Source organism: Amblyomma maculatum, chromosome 1, assembly GCF_055883805.1.
Source record: "Amblyomma maculatum isolate TAMU_Amacu chromosome 1, ASM5588380v1, whole genome shotgun sequence".
Lineage (NCBI taxonomy): Eukaryota > Metazoa > Arthropoda > Arachnida > Ixodida > Ixodidae > Amblyomma > Amblyomma maculatum.
Genome location: NC_139344.1, coordinates 99,638,242 through 99,649,779, shown reverse-complemented (window position 1 = coordinate 99,649,779; position 11,538 = coordinate 99,638,242). Strand labels below are relative to the sequence as shown.

At 44.0% G+C, this 11,538-nt stretch overlaps 1 protein-coding gene across 1 annotated transcript in view; it reads right to left on the bottom strand.

The window, feature by feature from the left end:
* Positions 1-1,944: 1,944 nt before the first annotated feature.
* slmo (PRELI domain containing slowmo) overlaps positions 1,945-11,538 on the bottom strand; it is a 43,013-nt gene continuing 33,419 nt past the window's right edge. The window contains exons 5-6 of the mRNA XM_084588656.1: positions 7,166-7,268; positions 1,945-4,478 (exon numbers count right to left, since the gene is read on the bottom strand). Coding sequence (XP_084444782.1) covers positions 4,308-4,478; positions 7,166-7,268 — 274 coding nt within the window. The 3' untranslated portion in view covers positions 1,945-4,307. The remainder of the gene's footprint in view (positions 4,479-7,165; positions 7,269-11,538) is intronic.

Sequence of the window (11,538 nt, the reverse complement as noted above, 5' to 3'; positions counted from 1 at the left end):
AAGGAAGAGCGTCATCTATGGCGTTTCGGAAGTCATCTGGCAACGAATCAGGCGTCGAATCTGACTGCAGAGCATCAATGTAGTTACTACGGTAGGTCTCGGAGGCGTCTAGGTTAGAGAGAAGGTTGGCTGGTTGAACAGAACCGGGAGATTCCCCACTTAGCAGAGTAATCGGGCGCGGAGACGGATTGTAAATGAGTAGCATCGTGAAGCCACCGTAAACATAGAGAACAGCAGACGGCAGCGGCAGGTGCTTGCGATGGATGAAGGATGCAGACGGCGTAAATAAAACACTAACGGCTGACATGGCAGGACACGATAAAGGCACAAGGGCACTAGCCTCTGGTGCTACGTCGACATCTTCAGCGATGGTAAGCTTTTGAGGACACACTGAACAGTTGTCGTCGGGCAGTGCGTCGCACAGTGCAGAAAATTCCACTTCAGCTCGGGCGGAATCGATCACGGCATTATTTTTAGACAAGAAGTCCCATCCGAGGATCACGTCGTGGGAGCAAGACGACAAAACTATGAACTCAACACTGTACATAACACCTTCAATGACGACACGTGCTGCAATCCTCTCTTCACTGGCAGTGCGGAGTGACAAACCATCAAATGACGTCGTAACTTTGTGTAATCGTCGGCAGAGTCGCTCATGAATCACTGACACTGCAGCACCCGTATCGACCAGCGCATATACGAACAGACCATCGATAGAAATCACTATAACGTTCGTGGGCAAAATTTGAGGCCTTGAGCTTTTCGCAGAGCACGCAGTTCTTGCCTCAGGAACCGCGGAGCTTAGTTTCCCTCGTCACCAGGTGGTGGTCGCCGGCATATTGGTGACAGTGACCGGCGCCGCGGAGAAGGAGAACGACGGGTTGTATACGAACACTGTTCTGTGGTGTACGCAGGCGGAGAGTGGGCAGAATGAGTGGGCAGTTGCACAGAGAACCACACAAGAACACAGCCAGTCTAGGCCTCCACAAGTGAGCTCGAGCAGCGCAGCGGCACTTCGTCGTTCTTCTCCTCGTTTTTGTGATATCCTTGCCTAGTTCATCCTCGTCTTCATATCTTCGCATAGTTCACTACATATTGTGTATTTTTTTGTTGACTAGAATTTACACGTCTTGATTCTTGGTCGATGCCTCTGTTGCTATGTGCCCTTATTTGCCTGGTGAACAGTGTCAGCTGTTAATGGGACATGGCATTTACACTACCGATTCGCTGCCCACAAGACACGCAGGTCACTTAATGTCGTACGCCATGTGACTGGTGCGACTTTGAGTGCGTGTGTAACAGCTAACGTTAAAGCTGACATGATACATGTAGGTCCCATGGTAGGCTCGTGTAATCACACCGATGGCACTCCCTGCTAGGTTCCATTCTAAAATCACTTCTCAAAGTGGCCTTGCATGGGTATACTCAAGCATCAGAAGAGAAAGGTTGAAAAAAAGTTTGTGGGTTCTCAAGAACAAAAACATCGCCATAAAAGTGACCACCAGATATTGCGGTCTCAAGACCCGGAGCTGCACCAAGGGTGCAATCTCATGAAGTCGGTGTAGCAAAATGTCGAAAAATGGGTGAAAATGGGAGTGGACAAGTATAAACGCATGATCGCAAATGCCAAATTTCCAGGGTATTCCGAAAATCAAATGCTCACAACACTGATCAATTTTTTTTTTTTTTTAAATTGATGTCTCAAATTAAACACATTTTCTTTTGCTTGCCAATTCATTCCGTGTCACTGACGCTACACCACCTCCCTTCTCCTAGTGCTCCTAACAAGCACTAAATCAGCTGGCCACAGAAATCGCCAGAATGTTGTTATATCATGTGAGTGATGGGCTCCATGTCATGGCTTTTTATGGGGAGGTCGCAAATACAGCTCCAGTTGTGACAACACAGAAGCAAAAGCTGACAAGAAAACATTTAGCACAAAAGTTTACATCTGTGAAGTGTTCCCATTTTTATTCGTACCAAGTTTATTCAACAGTTCTTCGACTCATTTTTCAGATACTTGCTCACTGTAAAGAGTCTAAACCAGGGCATTAAATACTGTACATTTCATTGCTGCTATCATGCACACATACACACATCAACGCGTAGTTTGCACCAAATGTTTAAAACTTCAGCTCATTATAAAAATAGCCTGTTTCATTTGTTCCCGGAGCAAATGCATGCATGCATGTCCTCCGTCTACTCAGTCCAACATCTATGCTAAAGCAAGAGTGGAAGAATTTCTTAAGGTACTGGCTGATCCCACAATGCTTGCGCCAAGCTGTTTTTTCAGTAAGGTTGTGCAAGCAATTGATGACAAGACACTGGACGCAACTCTTTGACATACCCCCAAATAATAGAGGTCATACTCAACACCTGAGCACCGTGACAGCCACAACACTACAAGACTGGTAACTTTGCAAGAGCAGTAGTGGAAGCATCAGCAACACAGACAGCAGGTACAAATAAGTTTACACTGCAATCCAACAGCACAGGAAAGAGGACTTCAGTTACGCATGCTGGACTGCTTAATCACAGTTGAAAGACCTAGTGAAAGTGGCAGTCGCACTTGTGTCTTCACTGCAACATATTGGTTTATCACGTCTCCATTACCCCCTCTGGACTTACACTATAACTACAGTTTCACAAAGTTTCATGATTAGGTATAAATGTCTCCAATTTCTATTAAATGATGAGCCGAAATTAAGCAATGCATCTGTGGCACAATTTCCGAACACATCTTAAACTGTATTCTTACGTAGAAACCTTGCAGCTAGGTGTTCTTACAGCTTTTCAGGCACAACGAAAAATGGCACATTTTTAATGATTACAAAAAAAAAAAAAACTTTTGATTGAGTGTAATATCTTATGAATACCTATACTACTTTCAATGAGAACTGTTAAGCTGCACATTTATTAGCCTCCTTCAAAATTTTGTTGCAGTTCAATATTGAGAAAAATTTTAGCACTGCATTAGATTACAGTATTTGATAGATGTCCACATTACATGATCCAAATATATGCATTCCATCACTCCACACAGACTGATGGTCATCTGTCCTGAAATTTAATGCGGCATACAATAGCAGAAAAAAAAAAGGCGCCCAATGCAACAAATTAAACAGCCTGCCGAAAATATTAACACAACCTGAGTGTCAATAAATTAGGAATCTAAGGTACAATACCAGACATGGTTATGCAGCACCCATTGTTTTTAAGATACACAATAATAAATCATAGCTGAAATAAGGATCGTGTGCAATGGTACAAAAAATCCAAGCCAAATAATCAACTTTTCTTATGCCCAAATAATGCAAGGCTAGTTCGCAGATGTCCCATCAAATAGGTGACTACTTGTGCGCAAAGAACTTGTGTGCAAAGAACTTGTGCGTAAAGAACAAAAGTGAGGCTGCAAATATGTTCCATTTCATAATAAAAGTGAACGCCTAAGATTCAAAACATTAAATAACATACATCCAGTACTATCATAGCGACACAAAAAAAACAGCATGGGAAAGCAAGCATGACACTAGAGGCATAATACAAGCGCAACACTTCACTGGTTTGTTGCGATCATACACCATTGACCTAAGAACTTTGGTACACTATTACACTGTGCGCGATTACTATTTTTAAGATATAAACCATGCGTTGAATTCAATGTCAGTGATGAATATTCTTTTTACAACTTCAGCTCCATACCGAGAGGCTGCAAATTCTGTCAGACGTGAATAAACAGTTGCCAGAATAAAAGAAATGCACGAATACTAACGCAGCACACCCTTGCTTCTTGGTTTCACTAAGTGCTTTAGGCCTACAATATGATATAAATATATGACCTACATGCAGTGAGACCAGTGCCACAAAAAGCACTGAGCTGCATGCATTACAGTTAACTAGCTGGTTTACCTCACCAGTCCGATATTGATAAAACAGTCCCATCAACATGTCACAACAGTTCACGTACAGAAACAGCTGAACAGAGTGCAATGCACATCAAGAACATCAGACATGTATGACAAATGCACAACCTTTGTGCGGGCACAGTGACAGAAATACAGCCAATTGCCCGTACAGGGCAAGAAAGGATTTAAGTGGGACAAGATAGTCAAAGGCATCCATCCTCAGACACCCACTAGGCTCAAACCACTTCCACCTTCAAGATGCGCTTCTCTGTCATTGTGCTCACACCGAAACGATAGACAAATGGTTGAACAGAGGCAGCCATTTGTCATCAATTAGTTAAGGTTCCTAATCCTGTGTCTTGCATCTTCCCCTTGAAAATACACACTTAGCTAGGGCCAATGTCAGTTCTTGAAGTGGTAGTGTGGCTCTGATGCAGTCAAATGGCTCAGGTCATCCATGCTTTTCTTGGCAGCTGATGTGATGATCCCATCGACACTCTTTACCGTCCTACTCGTCAGCTCTTGCACCTCTTGGCTCATGCGACCAATGACCCACTCCATTGCCAAGCGTCCCTGTACACAAAATAAAATGCGCTTTTACAACGGCATGCAACACAACTCCTCAATGATCAGGGAAATAGGTCCGAAAGGAATGTTGAAATTACACTGTTTTTCACACAGTTTTTCTGTTGTTTTTTTCCTGATCTGAAGACCAACTTTCCTAAAGCAATGTATTTAAGAAAAGACATATTAGAATTTAGCATCAATGCTTCACTCATTCACATCCGTCTTTGTAACACATCGTGCAAACAAGAGGCATTAGCGCAAAGAATGTCATACAGGCGTTTGGAAAACTCTCAAGGCCAATTTTCCTGCACAGTGAACTTATTTACCAAGAAAGCACAGCCTATACTAAGGACAGTAGTTGAGTGAGTACTCGAGGCAAGCCCAATGCTCAACAGAGTCTCTGCGTGCACCTACTGAGCAGGGGCTTTGCAGAGACGTGTACTATCCTTCTACTACGACAGTAACACACAGTAGATGGGCAAAGTTTCTAGTTAAGGCAAAAACAATCGTTCAAAAGCAAGAGAACCTGTCCAGCTGTATTTTCACTGCCCTCTGCTGTTTGCAAATGATACAAAGTCAACACACAAATCACACAACTAACAGAGCTGCTCGGAGTGATACCGGACACCTGCCGTATGCAATGCAAGACGTATAATTTTTGGCCTCACTGACTGCATACCACTCACAACCATTGGTTCAAAAATACATGCATATTATTAATAAAAGTTTGGATGAAAGTAAAGCAAAAGTCAGCAAAGATGAATCCACAAAAAAAATAAAGCACAACTGCCAAGTAAACCAAACCTGCAACACCAAATATTGTGACAGTGGGATCCTTGAATTCAACTGATTTTTTTTATCTAAGCAAGAGGCACTTCTAAGTACCATGTCACAGAAGTCAGGCTACCATTAACGGTCTGCATGGCTACAGTAACATATAAACTATGATACATTTACAAGCAATGAATGCTAAAGGCTAATGCAGGAGGAAACAACGTAAAAGGCTCAAAGTTCCGCAACAGACGATTTTTAATAAGAAATCTTGAGGGAAGTTCGCAAGGTCTGATAGCTTGGGGGAGATCACTTTTGTCAACTGTACCGCCCTACAAAAGACATGCAGCTTGAGTAGATAGTTCCATTCTTCTTATTCTGATTCTTTATCTAAACACTTTTTCAAATCTTCAGCAATAAAAAAAAGTATGAACTATCCCTCCCTCTATCGTTTTTAGTTCGAAATGCTAATCTGCCCTTGCACGGTATAAACTGAAGGAATCTCATGGAAGTCAATTTGACAGAGCAGATGGCAAGGTTGTAATACAGCAACTTGAAAACAAGAACACAAATGCTAATAGCTGACTATGTTGCAAAAGCTCATAACTCAGCTACCACTAATTCTGCTTATGTTTGTGGGGAATGATCTCCCACTGTTCCCTCACTCAAATGATAGCTTGGTTGCTTCTAGCAAGCATGCGCGTGCACTGTGGGCCCAGTGAAAATGATGAATTAACTGACTTCGAGTTAACAAGAGCACACTCTAACCAAACTAAAACTGTGCACAAGCTCAGTCCGCTCAGAAGGCCTCTGCCTCAAGCTAGGTTATATTAGTCGCAGGCGGGCAGGACCAGGCCGGACACCTAAATTTTGAGCACATGTATCGTTGGCGAAAGCATGATTATAGCCATGGTGCGATAGGCTTCTGTGCCCTTCCCTCACGAAAGCTTTTAAGTTCTTGCCTGGAGTCAACCCTCCTTTCCTCTACACCTACCTCCTGCTGTGAACGAATATCTGTTAGCCGTCAATGACCCAGCAGTGGAGCCGATAGTGGGCTACTGAGTTTCGTATTTCGCGTCTCCACTTTGGTAACCCAGGCGCAGGTGTTTAGGCACCCGTTTCAAGATTCGCACCACGTTACCGTCTCACGCGTCTCTGTTGTGGCATGATCTTGGCCTCGACATGGCCTGATTGAAGCAGGACATAGCGCAAAGCATCCACGGTACTTGAGTTTCCTTGTTTCTCGGAGCAGGCAATGAAGTAGTGGCACCTTGCCAGTGCCGTAAAAAGCACACATCAAAGGCATGATGAGTGAGGCGAGCTCACTGAGTACTTGGCCACAGATCAACCCCTTGTTTAGATTTAGAGCTAGCGCACTTTTGGGGAAGCAAATAAGCAGCTTATCCAAAACTTTTCTAAATACTTCTGTTATTTCTAGGTCATTTCAGCCACAAGTTAGAGCACCGAAAGAAACTTTAGCGCTGCTGTATTCATCATCCAGGAGTGCCGCGAATGCCCTAAGCCTTCATCAAAGCACAACTTGTTTTTGCCTGATAATTCTATGCATGTGATGTGCGTCTATATATGCTATAAATTAGGCATCTTGACCTTGAGAACTCAACATTTCAGTATCTTTAATAAACACATCTGCATCATCAACTCCACGTGAAGCATGTCGGCCTGGGCCGGGCCTCAAGTCTGAGCACAGGGCCGGGCTGGGCTCAAGTCCTTGAAGTGTCGGGCTAGGCCGGGCTCGGGCTCAAAATTTCAGCCCGTGCCCACCTCTAATCCAAACGACAAACAAAATTTGGATTTCTATGCTGTCAGTATCGATCCACGAAGTATACAGAAAAGAAAAATTGCAAATAAGAAATATCCACAATTATATGAAGCAACAGAGCTGGCAAGAAAAAAAGACTCACCTTCCCAGCATTTGAAGAGATGGCTTTGGCAACGAAGTCTTCCAAGTAACTGCTCAAAGGTACTCCTCTGATTGTAATGACTGCTTCTTGTGTCATTAGTGTGCTAGAAAAGATAACAGAAGTTATCTTTACATGATTGTATGATACCATGCACCTGAAATTTTAGGACATTAACCAAGGAAAACTCGAGTCACCAAAGCAGTCACTAATAAAATTCAACCTTTGGAGTGTCAGTTGAACGAATTTCTCTCAAGTGTTACCAACTACCACTCACATCATCAAAAATAGTTGTTTTGTGGAAGAACCTCCTCCAACATTGTGGGACACGCCTATCAATATCATTAAAACATCATTCAATTAATTTGAGCTCATGATGCACAACTGAGCTCATTAAACCGTAATGTTCAATGTCAGCGTGGCTTATTAAGGTGCTGCCATGGTGCAGTGAACCTTGCCATGGCTGGTGAGGTGACACTTTGCAGAAAATGCTCACCAAGATGATATTATGCCTGCCAGTGAGGTGGGCATCACCAGAGAATACATGAAGACACATCCACAGTTCTCACCTTAAGCACCGTGAACAAGACAGTGCTGTCCAAGATTAATTTACAAATTCTGCCAACGAAAGCTTTACTTCATTCAGTCAACCGTCAGCTTCAAATAAAAAGCAGCAACCGCAGAAACACAGCCGCATCATTTAGGAGCTGAAACATAGCATGTAGCAACTTTAATTTTCAGATATTTCTCAAATTTAGGGAGGGAACTGGCTCCTCTTATTTTAATTTGGGTTGCTGTTATGTACTAGGTATGTTTTGCTCAAGCAAAACTCTTCCTGGTATTTGCGTTTGCATACACCACACTACATAAACACCAGTCGTGTCGTGTATGTGAAGACAGGGCTCCTGCCATGACTGCAGCTTTATACATATTGGTGAACAGCAGCCAAGCGCATGTGGTACACACTGTACATATGATTAGTGGCAACATGTGCTGTAATGCTATGAGCATACCGGTAATGGCCGTAACATAGGATTGTCAAACCAGAAACACGTCAGGCATGCAGGTATTATTGTCCCAACGAAACTCCATAATTCTTGTGCTGATTGCAATACATCTCATTACTTTGGTCATTAAGAGACCATTAAAAATGTTTGAATTATCTGAAAGTAGAAATAATTGGACGACCCATAAAAACCTGCCAAGACCTGCTGGCATCGAAGGAATTTTATCTAATGAACACCTGAAAAATGGTTGTCTATACATTTGAGAAGGAAACCAAACACTTCCAAAATCGTAAGATCCGCCACAACCCTTCTCAGAACAGTGCCAACACTGTAGCAGGGCTGCTTGTTTGCAAACTGCCCCATCGAGTTTTTGAGGATGCTTCACAGCGTTTACAGTGCAGTGAAGAATCCTCAATATGCAGCAGTTGGAACAGCAGAGGAAGCATGTGGATTCAAGAAAAAAAAGACAAGTGCATACGCCCCGCGCACCGCCTGTAAGGGCGCCACTGAAAGCCACCTACCAGCAGCTGCGGGAAGCACAGGCGGGGCACAGTCCCCGGCTGCCTCACTGCTGTGCAGCAAGCGCAGCAGAAGTTCGCACATGTGATCTGCCGTTTGTGCGAGTGCATGGCGATCATTTCCATGGCAACAGCACCCGAAAATGATTTGAACTGCTCAAAGTGGCAGTCTGACTTTCGCCCGAAGCGGGACAACTCGACCCGCGTTCACACGAAATGCTTGCTGCAAACAAGTCACTAAGACCAGCTACGCCGTAAAGCTTATGATCACCGTCCCTCTTTTTGTGTTTTAAAATCAATACCCACGCTTGCACTGTGTTCGGAGAAAAACTGATAAGTTCAGTTAGTTTTCCTGGAGTGCAACATAGTGCTGTTTCGTGCCCCCGATCAAGCGGCCGTTGAGAGGTGAGTGAAAAAGCGTTATGGCGGCACGCTTATGTACAGGAAAGCTTGCTGGACTAATCGGAAATAATTTGCATCATCTTTATTGAATTAGATACCATTGGAACGCGTCGTTGAAATAGCAAGAGCGCATTGTTTGTAGCTTGAACCTCGACTATCTTGAGTAGCGCTAGTTTTTGGTGCGGCTACCTCCCCGCATGCAGTCCCCTCTCAAGCTCAGTTAGATAGTGGAAAGCTGTGCATAACTGGACCACCACTACAGCAGATAAAAATCGCACACAACGATTGTGGCATAATCTATACAATGTAAGATTAATTAAGAAATGAGAGCGGCAACCCGGGCTGCTCAGAAGTACCTTCTTACGTTTTCATGTCCTATCGCCCAACACTAGATATTTACCCCGATTTTTCGCGATGCCTACGTGCATAGCTTTCAAGTTACACTTGGTATGAAAGAAGATGAAAGCTGTAAGGCATTTTTCATTGTTTAACCTCTTAAACTTTTATGCTAAAGTTTGCGTTTCAAATGAGTTTTTTTTTTTTTTTAACGGCTGGCATTGCAACATTTTTGCTTCACCTGTAACAGGTGAAAAGCTTCATTTAAAAATTTTGCGCCATTCAATTTACTAACTTGCATTAGAAGGTTGAAATTAAATGCTGAAAAACCACCAAAAATAAATCACACTTGTCACTTTGAAATCTTCCTGTAGACCATCTGTAAGCTGTTGAAATATTGTGGGTATACGTACGGTGGGTCCTTCGGGTCATTTTATTCGTCGTCATTAACGAAAGTTTGGCTGCCACGAACTCTCTTTACTAAATTTGAAAGCAATGCAAACATGCGTCCAGCAACCTTCAGGAGCTATTATACCCTCTTTACACGGGCAGAGTTAACCACGGTTAGCGTAACTGCGGTTACGCGATACCGTGGTTAGCCCGTTTACACGGCAGACTAAACCACAGTTACACCCCTAACCATGGTTATCGCAAACCGAATTTGGCGACCTCGGTTTGCGTCGTTAACCAAGGTTATGGCAGCGTATGTTGACGGAGGCTGCTCGTCGGCACTTGAATGCGCGAAGCGTACGAGCGTGTCTGCTTCAGCAGTGTACTCGTTTGCCCGTATTGAAAATCCGGTGTCTGCTGTGCCACTCGGCGTCTGCGTACTGAAACCCCGTCCTGTGTTTGCAGTATCGTTTGTGCGGCTTGGTACTGAGCACGGAATGTCAAAAACTGCGCGGTCTTAGCTTTATAATGAAAGTGCACAAGTTCGCAACGCTTGCAGTGCGGGATGCTGCGAGCAGGCTGAGGTATGTTACACTTACCGCGGCGGTGAAGCGAGTGAGCGCGGCGAAGTACGGCGGGGTGCGTAACCCCCTAGTCGTCGATAGGCCTAAATTATTTATCTTCGTAGCCGCGGCGATCGGCGCTTTGGAACTGATCAACGCAGTCGAAATGGTGTACTCATGAAACATCTTTATTGTGAATCCTATTCTGCCGCCGTAAAATAACGATATGATAAACTTTGGTGATACATTAATCGCAGAGCTAGTATAAGCAGGACAATGAGCCGCAATGTAGCGGCGGCAGCTGTCTTGAACAGAAACTTGATAGTATCGCGGTTATCGGTCTTGCCAGCAATTTGCCGCTGGTCAGTGATCAGGAGTGATTCAATTCTGATATTCGGCTCAGTATTCCAGATGCCAATAAATTTAGCACACTTTGTTTCTGACGTCGGCGCTAGCGAACCGCCGTGTCGTTCGCGTACGGTCTGCGGGAGGAGGGGCCAACGAGGCGGTGTTTACGATGGTCGATGAGGTGCTGCCATCGTGCGGGACTTCACTGCGTTGTTGACGCCTTGCCAGACGGCACTCCGGAAACTACATTATAAATAAAATATTTGTAAATGCTGCTTCGTTCCACAGATCACCGCGTCACTTCGGTTGTACTTTATGGGCAATGGCGGCCATAACCGAGAATGGCGGTGAGCTGTGTAAGCACAGCTAACCGCGATTGGCGGTTAACCGTGGTTAAGTTCAGTAACCTCGGTTAAGCATAACCGTGGTTAAGCCGGCCGTGTAAAGAGGGTATTAGTTACGAAATGAGTCCCTGGGAATAAAATATCACAACTGCCACATGACTTTCCAGTCAAAAGATTCTCATTTAAATACAAAAGGGAAGGTTAATCAAGGAGAACTTAAGTAAAAGTTCCAGTCAGGACACATAGTTAGCACCCAACCATCACAAAGGTGTTACATGTGTGGCAATTTCCAAGTTCATGCATGTCAGAAACAACATTATTTGTACAAATAAAAGAGCTGCAGCATACCCATTCAGTAAGTGCACGAACCGAAAGATATTCTATAACTGAAAACTTATGGGCCAGCTGTGCCAAATCGAGAATGAGTAGCATGCACCCACAAGCAATGCTTCACGGCTCGCGTATCGT